The sequence below is a fragment of the Prunus avium genome, chromosome 1, assembly GCF_965620075.1.
Source record: "Prunus avium chromosome 1, drPruAviu1.hap1.1, whole genome shotgun sequence".
NCBI classification, from domain to species: Eukaryota; Viridiplantae; Streptophyta; class Magnoliopsida; order Rosales; family Rosaceae; genus Prunus; species Prunus avium.
This window is the reverse complement of record NC_142284.1, coordinates 9032828-9048132: the sequence shown is the minus strand read 5'-3', so window position 1 is coordinate 9048132 and position 15305 is coordinate 9032828. Positions and strand designations below refer to the sequence as shown.

At 36.9% G+C, this 15305-nt stretch overlaps 3 protein-coding genes across 3 annotated transcripts; 2 read left to right on the top strand and 1 right to left on the bottom strand.

Annotated features, from left to right (window-relative positions):
- The first annotated feature begins 1835 nt into the window (after window positions 1-1835).
- LOC148297237 (MATH domain and coiled-coil domain-containing protein At3g58210-like) lies at window positions 1836-2836 on the top strand. The gene is made up of 3 exons (XM_088246418.1): window positions 1836-1945; window positions 2234-2406; window positions 2541-2836. Exons 1-3 carry the CDS (start codon window positions 1836-1838, stop codon window positions 2702-2704), a joined length of 447 nt encoding a protein of 148 aa, XP_088102544.1. The 3' UTR covers window positions 2705-2836.
- Window positions 2837-3123: 287 nt separating this feature from the next.
- On the bottom strand, window positions 3124-4912 carry LOC110763384 (autophagy-related protein 8i). The gene is made up of 5 exons (XM_021966161.2): window positions 4757-4912; window positions 4610-4665; window positions 4148-4200; window positions 3505-3623; window positions 3124-3407 (listed from the first exon to the last, which is right to left on the bottom strand). Exons 1-5 carry the CDS (start codon window positions 4794-4796, stop codon window positions 3319-3321), a joined length of 357 nt encoding a protein of 118 aa, XP_021821853.1. The 5' UTR covers window positions 4797-4912; the 3' UTR covers window positions 3124-3318.
- A 6641-nt stretch (window positions 4913-11553) lies between these two features.
- LOC110763881 (S-adenosylmethionine synthase 5) lies at window positions 11554-13568 on the top strand. Its single transcript, XM_021966766.2, has 2 exons — window positions 11554-11713; window positions 12153-13568. Exon 2 carries the CDS (start codon window positions 12163-12165, stop codon window positions 13342-13344), a length of 1182 nt encoding a protein of 393 aa, XP_021822458.1. The 5' UTR covers window positions 11554-11713; window positions 12153-12162; the 3' UTR covers window positions 13345-13568.
- The last annotated feature ends 1737 nt before the right edge of the window (window positions 13569-15305 follow it).

The following is a 15305-nucleotide window of genomic DNA, read 5'->3' as shown; positions in this document are numbered from 1 at the left end:
TCTAAGTCAGCTTCCAGCAGCAGAAATAGAGAAGTTTGAAGCAGAAGTCATGAAAGATGCCAAGGCTCTCTCCAAAATTCAGAATGGAGTCACTTCAGACATTTTTCCAAGAATCACAAGAGCTAAAACAGCAAAAGAAGCCTGGGATACATTAGAAAAGGAGTTTCAAGGTGACAGCAAGGCCATAACAATCAAGCTACAGACTTTGCGCAGGGAGTTCTATAATATGAAGATGAAAGAATCTGAATGCATCCAAGATTATGCCTCCAGACTTGCTGAAGTTGTGAATCAAATGAGAACATTTGGTGAGGAGATCTCTGACCAGAGAGTTGTTGAAAAAATATTGATTAGCTTGCCTGAAAAATATGATCCCATTGTTGCTGCTATCGAAGAGTGCAAGGACATCACCACCTTATCAATTGAACAATTGATGGGTTCTTTAAAGTCTCATGAGCAGAGAAGGTTGACACGAAATGATCAACCTGTTGAGAGTGCTTTCCAGTCAAAACTAAGTTTCAAATCTCAAAAGTCCTCCAAGAAAGGCAATTCTAGAGATGACCAGCGAACGGGGGAGCAAAGAAGATGGAAGAAACACTACTACAAAAATTGAAATAGACGACGGGGAAACGCCGTCGTCTTTTTCTTTTTCAAACCGTCGTTAAATCGACAGTCATCTTTTTGAAAGTCAAATTATGACGGTAATTCACCGTCGTCTATTATATGTAAAAACGACGGTTTTTAAAAGAACCGTCATCTATTACATGTAAAGACGACACTTTTTCTGAAACAACCGTCGTTATTGAATGTAAAGACGACACTTTTTTTTATAGAACCGTCATCTATTAAATATAAAGACGACACTTTTTCTGAAAAAACCGTCGTCTATTTAATGTAAAGACGACACTTTTTCTGAAAAAACCGTTGTCTATTTAAATGTAAAGACGACACTTTTTCTGAAAAAACCGTCGTCTATTTAATGTAAAGACGACACTTTTTCTGAAAAAACCGTAATCTATTTAAATGTAAAGACGACACTTTTTCTGAAAAAACCGTCGTCTATTTAAATGTAAAGATGACACTTTTTTCTGAAAAAACCGTCGTTTATTATATCCAAAGACGTCTATTAAATCTAAAAAAGACGGTTTTGTTCCAAAAAATCGCCGTTTATTATCTGTAAAAATGATGTACTAATTTCATTTTAGATATCCTAAAAAATTATTTCTTTCATAAAACTTGAAGATTCAATTGTAATTACATTGTTTACCAATCTTGATTCCTACTATATCCATACAAAATACCATATTTATAACATTATAACCTATAATTACAAAATACCATATCCAAAGCATTAACCTATGGTTGTTGTATCTTCCACACTTTGTACTTGTTCTCCACATTCAGTTGTCATCTTGGAGTAGTGTTCTAAGTCATCTTGGTCAAATGGATCTTATATTCTTCTAAGTTGTCATCTTGGCCTTTGAGCTGCACTTGATATAAGCTGCAGCACCTATTTGCCATGTCATCTTACCTGAGCAATCAAAAACCACAATAAGATTACATTATCTTGCTGTCATTTTAACTAACAAAAAATATGCATAAGCTTATGCAGGAAAAGTTCATTTGTAACACAATACAGAAGAACATTTTGACTAACTTAGAGTTTCTTTTGTGACGTGGATGGCGAGCTCACCAAGAAGGCGCGATGGAGATCTGTCATCGAACCTCAAGCGACATCGAAGACCAAATCTGATGTTCTAGGATTTTCCCATCTCGCAATGTCATAAGCCTCCTCAATGACCTAAGAAAAAAGCATATGCAAAGGAGAGTGTCTATCAATGATCAAGGATGCCGTTATGTACAAGCATGTTTGGAAAATTGACAACTTCTCAAAGTTAAACGCGGAGAGCTATGACTCACAAACATTCATTGCTGGAGACCAGAAATGGTGCATAAGCCTCCTCATTGATTAATATATCCTTCTTTACAGGCTTTTTATTTCCTCCTTATCTCTCACTCCCTCTCTCTCTCTCTTTTCTGGTCCAAATTTTACTTGCATGAAGTTGGTAAAGAATCAGTTAAAGTGCTAGAGAAAGTTTACCAACCAAAACAAAGGAGATGTGTTGAGCAAATTATGTGCCCAAAAGCAGTGAAGTTTGCAGATGAAAACTAAACTTGCTGCAGAAGTTATTAAGTGCAGGTAATCTTATCTAAAAATGTTTGTTGCTTGTTGCAGGAAGATACAACTGTATCCGAAGGGAAGACACGGTGGGACGGGTAGCCATCTCTCTCTTTATTTGGCATTGGCTAATCCGACATCTCTGCCTCCTACCTCTAAAATATATGCACAGTATACCCTGCGCATCGTAAATCAACTGAACAGCAGCTATCCCTATGAATCTAGTAAATGTAAAAAAATTGGCCTAGTTCTATCCATCACCATCCCCTACACATTGAGGAGGTTTTCTTTTCTCTGCACTTTTTAATTATCGGTCTTTAGCGCTTCATTCATTTTTCTTCTTCTTTTTCATTTCATCCTGCAGTTACTTGGTGGTTCAGTGCCTCCAGTCCCAGCCGGGGCTGGCCGAGATTCATTTCAATCGGATATTTCAATATTGCTCAGTCGAACCGGGGGTACTTGGTGAAGGATAGTTGCACCGTGGAGGCAGAGGTCACTGTGCATGGAACTGCTAGTGCGCTAGACTAAAATAAATAGTAAGCACTGTCTCAAATACGGTGTTGAAAAAATATTCATTCAGTTATGAATAATATGTTTGTATCACTTCTTCTGGCCTTCGGTGGTCTGAATAATAATATCATTTATGGTTTCTTTTTGTTTTCCTTTCATGCAACTTTTTCCGGCATGGAATTTCTGATACCCATCCATCGTCTTGTGAATATGGCTGCATCCTGAACCTCCGCATTTCTTTTTTTTTCCAATGTAAATTTGACAGTCTACTGCCGAGTAGTATGGAAATTTCCATATTGAAAATAGAAAAGGATAATTTAAAAAGATAGGGAAGGTTACAAGTTCTCTTCTTTCTTGCTAGATAATTTTTTGGTTAGGACTTGTTAGCTAATATTGAACCCACTTATATGATGGCTATTAATTATAGAAAGTTGAGATTGGAAAGAAAATATGGAATTATTGAATGTTATGAACTTTTACAGAATTCACAATAAATCAAATTTACAATGAACATGAAAGGATACAGTGAAGCAAGCCTCACAGGCCCCTTCGCAATGAGAACAAGTTAACAACAGATACTTACAAGTTGCTAATATGAACGATTTGATAAATTAGGGGAGGAGATGGAAGGATCAGCCGAAGGTTTTCTCGCTGCTGTAACACATATACAGAAAACCATCATCCTCCGTGTAATTTTCGTAGATGGAATCCATACGACTGGCTGTAAATGAAATCCACAGAAAAATGTGTTAACAAGTTCTCAATGCCGGGCAGAATCTAAATAAAACTGGTAGACGAATCAATAATGTGCGTTTTACCTGTTTGCGGTAACGTGTTCTTCACAAAGACAAAAAGAGCTTTCCCAGGAGTCAAGTGTAGCCTGCTGCTTAAGATATGAATAAACTGCCCGACAGACATGTCTCTCGGAACCAAGAATCTATACGAAACAAGGAAACACAGTATACAGGTTATTCTCCTTAAAGTGAGAATGCAAAACCAATTGGCTAAAATTTTCCAGAACGCAATTCAATCTGTGTTAAGAACTTCTAGAACTAAGTAGCTACATTCAGATTATACCAAACTGCGGATAAAAGGAAATTCATCCAAGCATACATCTATTATTAAAGCATAGAAAAGCAAGCAAAACATGCCAAAAGATCCTCAGAACACAGAGCAAGTAACAGAAGCAAAGCTCTCTGTTTCGCTAGAACAAAGAGCTATATAGTTAGGATGAGGGTACTAATACACAACACAAACCAGAAGAGTACCAATGCCAAAGGACCTCGAGACGGAAACTTTACTGAACAATAAACATATGGATAATGCATGGATCTTAAAGTTTCTAAGAAATTGAACCTCAGATGTACATGTAATATGGCATTTAAGTTAGTTCTTAACACAAGAAACTTTGGCCTTGACGAAAATGCAGGGAATTGTGAATTTGTGACAACTAGAACATACTTTTTCTTTTCCATTTCAGGCAGGTCTGTCCTGGAATATCTTTCAATGATCACCTGCAGAAAGACATACAAAGAACACACTGATCAGTTTTGACAGCTTCTCCATTATAGACTAATTGCTTCAATTCGGATAAAATTAAGCCTAATGATTGTACACAAACTACAAAGTACACACCCAAAAAATGCTCTCAGCCACTAAAACATTATCATCTCCCAATCGGGTCAAACATTAAAACCAACTCAGGTCTGCTAAAGACGAAAGCAACAAAAAAAAAACACACACACAAACAAGAACAAATCTCCATGATTCCAATTTCCAAGTGCATTATTTATCCCAGTATTTTGGAATTTCTGAATCATATATATTTATTACTCCATTCTTATTTAAATAAATATAAAATAAAAAAAACAACAAAAATCACCGAGAAAACTAAAAAACAAACAATCATAAATGAAAACTAACCGGAATTCGATCTGGGTATTTTGCGATGATATTTTTCGATTCTTCAAGTCGTTCGTCTGAATCAAAACCATCAAAACCATCATAAAAATTACAAGAAAAACGCCTTTCTGTAAATGATTGAAATCAAAAAGGAGGGAAAAATCAAACCGAATGAGAACTCCTGCTTGAAAGTCTTGATCTTTCCCATAAAGTTTTCCCCTTTTTCGTATGCGAGAGGCTAAAAAGTCCAAAAGAAAATCAATCAGGGAAAAAGAGGGGGGACTTTCTTTTTTATATATAAAGATAAAGTTGTGAAGAGAAAGACGTGTAGAAGAGGAGATAGCTACAAGTGTTACGTAGATTGCTCACAAACGCACCTCACAAGTCGTTTTCTGTTGCTTTAAGCCACCGACACGTTGCTGACTCGTTATTGGGCTTCGCAATTTGGGCTTTGATTTTCAATTTGTGGGCTCTTAATGGGCTTTTAGCTTTCCATAAATTGACTGATTGATTTTTATGGACCAGCTTCAGCTATTACCCTCCGTTTGGATGAAGGAATTGAAATGATGAAAATATAAATTCCGTCATTTAATTCGGGAATTTGATGCCCCAATTTTCATGATTTTTTCCGCACGTCATTTAATAAATTCCATACTTAAGTTGTCAAACCAAGAAATTGTCAATTTCTCCTCTTAAATACCCTACTTTTAACTAAATTCTGAGTTATTTTCCCTCATCCAAACAGAGGGCTATAGTTCGTGTATGAAGTATTAAGGATAATCACATATTCATGCGTGAGTAATTATTAATCATTAATAATACAGGTCCTATTCTAGTACACACATAAATCTACAATAAACAACTAAATACACACGCGTAAGTGATTGTCACTGACATAACATGTCGGTGCAATGGAAATTTGTGATGACATTATGCTTTAAAAAACTATAGCCAACAAAAGTGAATCGATATTAACAATTAATTATATATGGTTTGGCCTCAAATAAAAAGGGAAATAGAAAAAGACAATAAGGTCTACCACCATGCCACGTCCTTGTTGAGTAATTGTTTTGATGTGTCAGCACTAAAGACGTCCATGTGACTTTCATGTTCAAAGGCTTCGATTGAATTGAAATTTCACATTTAATAAAAGCATGTTCCATGAAATTGAGAGTAGTGCGCAGCCACGATTCACATCGATTGGATCATGCCACTTGTGGTCCTTTTTGGCTCTTTGATTTGGATTAACAGCAATTTGATTCAGTTAAGACAATGGCTTAAGCTAAGCTTAATGGTTTTGAAGTAATTTTTTTCTTAATTGAAGACGTTGGAAATGATTTGTTTATTTTTGACTGAGGTTGGTAGGGTTGGTAATGGTACCATCAAAGGAGAATAATAGAAGAGGATGTGAGACCAAATTGTGGACTCACCAACCCACTCATAAGCCAAGCCTTTGCCTTGTAGTGGAAAGAACCCAATTCAACTAAATTCTTTTAAAAATATACTTCTTACCTAACTATTCAAAAAAACAAAGAAGATAAAAACAAGGTTCTATGATATAAAAAATTCAACTGAAATCTTCTGCTCTCTCCTTCTCCTCTTCTCTCTCTCACTCTATTTCTTTTTCAATTTTCACCTTGATTCTCAAGCATATACATTCACTCTTGTTGAGACCAACAAGAACAATGCCTAAAAGGTTCCTCCTCCCTCGATGCGAGAAAAATTTAGTTGCAACAAAGATAGTACTATTTTGCTATTCTCAGCTAATAATGCTATGATATGTGAAAGTGTTATCATGCGTGTCATAGCGTTATTGATTGGAAATAGTAAAATAGTTTTGTCCCCGTTTTATGAAAGTCTTTCTCCTTTGATGTCATTTATTTAGGATCTCAAACAAGGAATTTGCATTCTAAATGTCAAATAGGTTGCCACTTGATATTGGTCAATGTTGCGTCTACCCAAGTGCAAGTAGTCACACGTAGTAATAATCTTGGAAGTTCAAGTGTCATATCCTCAAGAAGCAAATAGGCAAATGTCTGCACACAAAGAAATTATTAAAAGTACCAAAATAAAAGTGACAAGCAAAATGGAAAAGTAATTTGATTTGAGTGTTGTAGAGATTGGGTTTTGTTAAGGCCCAAAAAATCCAAGGCTAGACCCAAATATATTTCCGGCCCAATACGACACCATATTGAGAAGAAACCCGATTTGGGGACGCGAGAATTCGTCGTACGCGCTCACACGAGTCATGATCCACATGCCACACCAAGCAAATATATAACCCGTCACACCAAAAGTCATAACAAGCCCGTAAAATGTACTGACTTTATGGACCCATGCTTATTATCCCATCAAGCGTCATTTTGGTGCGACCATAGCCCTTTACAATGCAATAAAACTCGAGCACGAGCACGCCAAACAACATGCAATGCCAAGCGGAAAACCTTTATTTTGCACCTAACCATGCTTTAAGCTTAAGTGGGCCAAAGCCACGCAAATGCTCAAGGCTTACTGAGCGGTTTGTGGTATGGATGGTTACAAGCATTCACGAGGCTCATTGATGAGCCAAGAAATGGAAGTTTAGAGCTGCTTGGGAGCCCCAAAACTCGAGCCCATTTCTTGAGCCCAAATATGTTGGTAAGCATGAAAGAGAGAAAATTAGCCTGTCACCTTAGTAAATTAGCCCATCACCTTAGTAAATTGGCCCATCACCTTAGTAAGTTAACTCATCACCTTACGAGGTGGCCCAACAACTTAGAAAAATATCTCATGAAGCCTCCAGCACATGGCCAAAGCTAAATCCAAGACAAACCATCTGTAAAACCGAAGGATACTTGTGTGTGCAGGCTGCTAGGAGTAGAACACTCTTCAGGCCAACACATTTACTCACTTCTTTCCCCCACCAGCTCTTGCAATAAAATCAAGGAGAAAAGAAGGAGAGAATGTTGCTAGAGATAAGAGATTGCTACAGGGATAGCTGCGGGAAGACTCTAGAACACCAAAAAAGCTTGTCTCTATGTGTTTGGATTATGAGGATTTCACAAAATAGGAATGAATCAAAGGAAGAGAAGATGAATAGAGGAGGAGACTTGGCAAATTTGGGAAGAACCATTTAGGGTTTCTTGGGAAGAAGGAGCTTCCAGAGCCTATAAAATGGGGCATCTCCTACCCAGTAAATAACCACATCCAGAGAGAGCGAGCATCCCCTCTCACTACTGGAACCCTTCAATTTTGAGCTCTATTCTTCCATTTCTTCCCCTTTTCTCTTTTGGCAAAACACCCAAGAGTGTGACGAAGCTTTCGTCAAGCCACTAAAAGATTTGCTCAAGCCGCCCATTCGTCCACCCTCATCTTTTCCTCTCTTCCCTTAACAAATCCTCTCAAAATTCCCTCTCCCTTTGCTTTGAACCCCTGTTTCTCATAGGAAATCCAAGCCTTCTCTCTTTAATGCAAAACTTATGAATGCTCAGCTCCCATGCCATAAGCTTCTCAAGCCAAGCTAAAATATTTATCTGTAAGCAACTATTGGTTTTGTTGGTGAAGGAAACCAAGGTGCTTCCTAAGGCTCCACGAACCTTTCGAAGCACTCTTGGGGTCTGATTCTTGAACTCAGACACATGAGCAACTCCACCCATTCGCTCTTTACAGCAGCCCAGGCCCATTTGTCAAGCTGTTGGAGCAAAAAAGCCCCCACAGGTTTTAAAATGAATTATCAATAACGGAAATGCTAAGGCATCATGGTTCAATTATTTAAACAAAATATGTTTCATGCTCTTTAATCCAAATTATAACTCAATTAAAATTATCATTGAAAAACTTTAACCAGAAGATAAAGAAATTAAAACTAATTTAATTTTTCAATGTTATCTTTTATTAATGATAGTTCAAAAAATGGAATTGCTTAATATCTAATCTTTTAATTTAAAAGCATGCTAAGTCAGTTCTTAACAATGAGATAAATACAATTGAACTCGTGAAAAGATAGTAGCACTTAACATCAATCAAAATAAAAGGATATGAAAATATTAAACAACCAAAAATAAAAGAGTTTAGCAATTCATACGATATATTGGATTAAAAAAGAACAATTCACAAACTTACTGAAAGGACATTCCCTTTAGCCTTAGCTAGAGTTCTAGCAACTCATTACAAAGAAAAACATAACTAAATTTTGAATAAAATGGATAAAGAAATATGTCATAGTGGTGTTATTGCCAAATAAGTTGATGGTTAATTTACAGTAGTCAATGAGGTGGGTGGAAAGTTAATACATTCATGGTGGGTAATGAAGGGTTTAAGTGAGTGATTAATTGGATTAAACATGTGTTGATGGTGGAGAGTTAGTGGAAAAGAAATAACGGTGAGGTAGTGGACGTTAAATGGCTATGAATGACATGAAATTGGCTCTTTAGCTTCAACGGGTTTGTCTTCTCTTCTCCCTCTTTACTTCTCTTTATAATCACAATAATCCCACAATCAATTCTTCAATAAAATCCGCTAGCAATTCTCTTCACACTTGGCTTGAACAAATATATATCTTTATCTTTTGGCTATCCAACTTCTTACAAAAGATAAATTCACCTAATAAGTTCATCAAATTAAATACAGAAAATTCATAAATCCAATTGGTGAGAATAAAATGTAACAACAAGTGAAATTATATTTATTAAGCCAAATTTATATCATAAAGTCTCCAAAATAATATTAAAAAGATGTAATTTGAGACTCTCATTGCTCGTGTCATATCGTTATTGATCAGGAATAACAAAATAGTGTTAATCCCGTCTTATGAAACTCTTTCTCCTTTTGATGCCGTTTTATTTAGGAGCTCAAACAATGAATGCGCACTCTAAATGTCAAGTAGGTTGCCACATGATATTGGTCAATGATGTATTGTACCCATTGTGCTTCTCATAGTTGACATTTTTATAAAAAATCTCGAGTATACAATGAGTCTCACGTACCCACTCTTCACATCATAATCACATGACCAATTGTTGTATACAAGGATTGCTAAAATATTTTTTCTTGGAACTTAATGCCAAGTTTTAACTCGGTTTAATAAGGGATTACATAAACACAATATGAGCATAATTATTATAATAGAACTAGAGATACCCACTTTTTTTTTTGGTCGAATGTGAGATACCCACTTACTACAATAAATTTTGGTTATCAATTGATGTATGACAAATTATTGGTAAATTCCTGCGAAGAAAAATAAAGAAAAGCAATCAGTTCAAAATTGGCATGAAAGCGTCAAAGAGAGGAAATTTTTGATTAAATATCAATTATGGCTTTAAAAGAGGAAGAATGATTTATTATTGGGACTTTTGAATTGCTTGAGAAAGTTTGAAGCAAATATGGGTTATGGAAAGATTAATTTTATATTTCTAATATAAGAATAAGAGTTTATTAGGATATTATTCGCCTAATACGATTTTGGTTAGAATTTATTTATTTTATTATTAGCTAAGTTTTAAGACTACTGTGGAATTATGGTTTTTTTTTCTTTCTATATTTAAGTCAACTCATGGAGTTGTATTTGTAAGCTTTATTCATATTAATTAATAAAATAATTGAGTCTCTCAAAATTTTTTTTTTTGAGATTTTATCTCTTTTCTAGTAGATTCCACTGTACTAATTTTAGGGTTAACATTTGTTTTTCTTTTATCATTTTCGTGCTTCCGTTCTGAGTCACAATTTTTTATGGGAGCTGATTTTCCCACTCCCATGTTCTCCACTTACACTCCCTTTTGCTTTTTAATACTTTTTTAATCAATTTTATTCTTTTTTGTTATTTCTCTTTCCTATTCTACCCTTACCCTAAATTAATTTATTAGCTCTTGATAAATGTGTCTGCTCTTGTATGGTTGAATTTTCTTAGCCACCAAACATAATTTGTTTTTTGGCAACTCATGTTGTGATGGTTTAAGTGGAATGATACAGTTTGGTTAAATTAAATCTTCTTCTGTAGTTGTTACTGAAGTTGTGATTTTAATTTGAGCTCTAGTATTGAGTATATGAGAATTTTGTTCAATTTAGTTACTTTTTCTTTGTTTTCTGTTTCTTTGTGGCCACCTTGGTCATCTTTGTATTTTATTGTCTTTTGCATAAAAATTTGTTTTCTTTTAAAAAAATAATAATAATAAAAGAAAGAAACAGTGGTTGCAAGGTTTATTCCTGGGGCATGAGTTTTTGCAGCAAGTGCACCGTATAATTTTGCATAAATACATATACAGTGTTGATTATTTCTTACTCGATTAGTGCATTACATTGCTAAAATTAAAGCTCCAAGAAAAAGACATTGGTAAAAAAGGAAGTAAAAAAGAAATTTATGTAATGTAAAGGTAGAATAGGAAAGAAAAGAACAAAATTAATTTAAAAAAATATTAAAAAGCAAAAAAAAATGTAAGTGAAGAAAAAATGGAAAAATCAACTCCCTTTTTTATTTACTGTGAATAAATATTGTTCACAGTCGGCCAAATAGAAAACAAGAAAAACATCAGACAAAAATGAAAAAAAGAAATGAAAAAAAACAAGAAACGTACTGCCACTTCAGCTGGTGTAATAAATTGATGTCTCGTATCACTATAGTTATTATTTGTTCTTTAGGAAAACACAAGTGCGGAGTGTGCATAATGACAAAAGAAGGTGCCAATTTACCATTAACTCCAACTTAATGATAGTTGCGGATGGTCCAAGTAAGAGCCAAAATGGGGTGATTAGTCAAAACCGTAGACTAATCACTTGATAAGAGACAGGCTGGGGTTGGTGGGCGTTCCGTGTACAGGTGATTTTCGCGGTAAACGCGTCCTCCGCATATCTTAGACCAGCAGTAGATCCCCTTCCTTTTATTCTTTCACCCACCGACTCCCTCTCACCGACGACTGAGATTAAACCTCGGGCCCAAGATTCACATGCCACGTGATCAAGGATGAATATGACCCAATTTTTGCAGCTTAGGGGTTTGGGAAGGCCACCCACATTTCCCTATAAATTCGGGCCTCAAACTCGAACTTTGTCGAACCGCTTGAGGAGGAGACTACAACACACCCAAAGCTCCAATCTCTCCTCTACTCAAGCTCTCTCTCTCTACCCCTCCCTCATTCTCTCGATTTTGAGGTGTGTTTCTGGTGCTTGATTTTCTTTTTCTTTCTGGGTTCGTCTCATTTTGTGTGAATTTGGCTTTTAGATCTGTTAATTTAAGTTGGTGGGTGTTTATGGACTTCATTTCATGTTTTAGTTTCGTGCTGTGTGAGTGAGTTTGTGATGAAATCGACCGAAATTGGAACTGGGTTTTTGTTATTTTTAGTAGATCCATTAGAAAGTAGTTGGCTTTTTTCGAAAATTTGAACTTTGGATTGTTTGGGGTTTTAGAAATGGGCTCTGACATTGCAGATCTGGTAGCTTTTAATTGCATGCATTTGATTTGGTAATTCTTGGCGTATACGGAATTGGATCTGAATTTGGCTATGCATGTGTGTAATTTTGGATTTTGATTGCATAAAGACTGATAACTAAGCCTTATGCATGTGCTCCTGTTCTGTTTTTTTTCTTTCAGATTGTAAGAAATGGAAACCTTCTTGTTCACCTCTGAATCAGTCAATGAGGGTCACCCAGACAAGCTCTGTGATCAGATCTCAGACGCAGTGCTCGATGCCTGCCTTGCACAAGACCCTGAGAGCAAGGTGGCCTGTGAAACCTGCACCAAGACCAACATGGTCATGGTCTTCGGAGAGATCACCACCAAGGCCAATGTAGACTATGAGAAGATTGTTCGAGACACATGCCGTACAATTGGCTTTGTATCAGCCGATGTTGGTCTTGATGCTGACAATTGCAAGGTTCTTGTGAACATTGAGCAGCAGAGCCCTGACATTGCTCAGGGTGTCCATGGCCATTTGACCAAGAGGCCTGAGGAGATTGGTGCTGGTGACCAAGGTCACATGTTTGGCTATGCCACTGATGAGACCCCTGAGCTCATGCCCCTCAGCCATGTCCTTGCAACCAAGCTCGGTGCTAAGCTCACCGAGGTTCGCAAGAATGGTACTTGTGCTTGGTTGAGGCCTGATGGCAAGACCCAAGTGACTGTTGAGTACTACAATGACAAGGGTGCCATGGTTCCAATTCGTGTCCACACTGTCCTAATTTCAACCCAGCACGACGAGACCGTGACAAACGATGAGATTGCTGCTGATCTCAAGGAGCATGTGATCAAGCCTGTGATCCCTGAGAAGTACCTTGATGAGAAGACCATCTTCCATCTCAACCCATCTGGCCGATTCGTCATCGGAGGGCCTCATGGTGATGCTGGTCTCACTGGCAGGAAGATCATCATTGACACCTATGGAGGATGGGGAGCTCATGGTGGTGGTGCCTTCTCTGGGAAGGACCCAACTAAGGTGGACAGGAGTGGGGCCTACATTGTGAGGCAGGCTGCCAAGAGCATTGTGGCCAGTGGACTTGCCAGGAGGTGCATTGTGCAAGTTTCATATGCCATTGGTGTGCCTGAGCCTTTGTCTGTTTTTGTTGATTCTTATGGCACTGGGAAGATCCCAGACAAGGAAATTCTCAAGATTGTGAAGGAGAGCTTTGATTTCAGGCCTGGTATGATTGCCATCAACCTAGATCTCAAGAGGGGTGGCAATGGAAGGTTTTTGAAGACTGCTGCCTATGGGCATTTTGGCAGGGATGACACTGACTTCACATGGGAGGTGGTCAAGCCACTCAAATGGGACAAGGTCCAAGCTTGAAGCTCTCTCTCTCTCTCTGAATGAAGAAGGCCCTTCATCAACATTGAATTAATTTGAGCATGTGCTGCTGTTGCTCTCTATACAGGCAATTTGCCATTTGGGTTTTTGTTTTGTTATTTTTATTTTTATTAATGATTTGTATTTTTTGGGTTCTTTCAAGGATGTATTAGTTTATTATTATGTTGGTTAATGGAAGTGACAAAACATATGGAAATTTGTGTTCACAGAGGTTGAATGTAATGCCATCATCGCTGCTCACTGAGATAATAAGAATCCATAAGACAAATGGTTTTTTTTTTTTTTAGGTGAGACCCAAGGGTATCCACCGCCGACAGTAGTGACTAATCCCTTTCGCCGCGGGAGCTCTCCCAATGAAGGTAAACAGCTGGCCACAAAATGCGCTCCATTCCCATGGGCGGGGATCGAACCCCCAACCTCATGGTTAACACCACATCTCATGGTTATAGACAAATGGTTTTTGCGGTGAAGCAACAACAATGTTTAAATTGTTGGTGCACATGGCAAGTGGCATTTAATACAATTGATAATTTGTCTTCTCCTATGACTTGTTTCTGCTGGTATTTTTGGGGTTCTGCTATTGCCATGATTTACTGCTCAAGTGTTAAAAACATTTGTGACCCCCCAAGTCTCCTCAAACACTTACATGAAACAGGGATAACACTATTTTGCTATCCCGACATATCGTGTGCTATCCCGTCCAATCATTATATGTCATACGTGATAACATTGGAGGGGATAGTTTCATACAAGTTTTTCTGCCCATTGAGGTTGTTTTTGGTTCCCTATGTGATCAAATTCGTGCTTTAGATTCTTTTGCTTGAACATTAAAAAAACAAAAATAGAAAAAGAATCTGAGGAAGCAGTGCTCTAGTTCAATTCTGATTCTTTCACAGTTTCACCAGCTTAATAAAAAGAAAATTTTCAAAGCCTGAATGAAGACTTTTAGGCTGTAAAGAAGCACAGAGAGAAAGTTGGTTACTTAATTGCCCTCCCACTGAATTTGATGTAGATCTCAAAAAGAGTTGTGGGGGATTTGCTTCTCCACAATTTTTTCTTTTGCTTAAACAAATATCTGAGCAATCAAACCAGGCCCGTATAATTATCCCACTTGGGTTGTTTCAGACAAAGCACATCCAACTAAAAATGGGATTTATAGTGGACATCGGGTTCGCTTTCTTACATGATATTGTGTGTCGCACAATAATTTGATCATTCCAAGGGAAGCAGATATGACCCACATGGACAAACAACATGACACTCAAACTTTGGTTTACAATAACTTGTTTACAACATACACGAGTTGAGTTAGGCAGTTGGTCAAGTAGTGTGTTCGTCGTTTTGCATTCAAGTTCAAATTTCTATTTTGCGTAATATGACAACTGATACGTACATAGTCACACTATTTGTTTAACATCAATATATGATCTTGAAATTTGATAGTCAATTAATTACTTGGGTGTCATGGATCACATGGCTTGTTATCATTATATTAACAACATTATTTTTTCTGAGCTATAGTAATTTTGCCCTTATAAGAAAAACAACTCGAATAGTGATGAATTGTGTCAATATTTTTCTTTTTCTCACATGTTACATGGTGTTACATTCACATATAATAGTATCGCGTATTTATAGTCGAATTAACTTCTTTTTTCTCACTATACTCGGTAGAAAATATTAAGCAAATTTTTTTTTTTTTATGGATCGTAGACGAATCATGAATGCAAAAGATGCCCATTGGGTCAAGGCCTTTTCTGACCCAGTTTTCCAGTTGGGCTCACACAGAGTCTCAAGCCTCAAAAGTTTGATTCTTAGCCATCAGTATGACATTTTTTACTTTTTTTGTTGTGCTTTTTCTTTATCAATGTCATTTTCTCAAGTTTTATAACATTAACGTCATAATTGGGTGCATCCGGAAGACAAATATTTTTGGTTGGTAA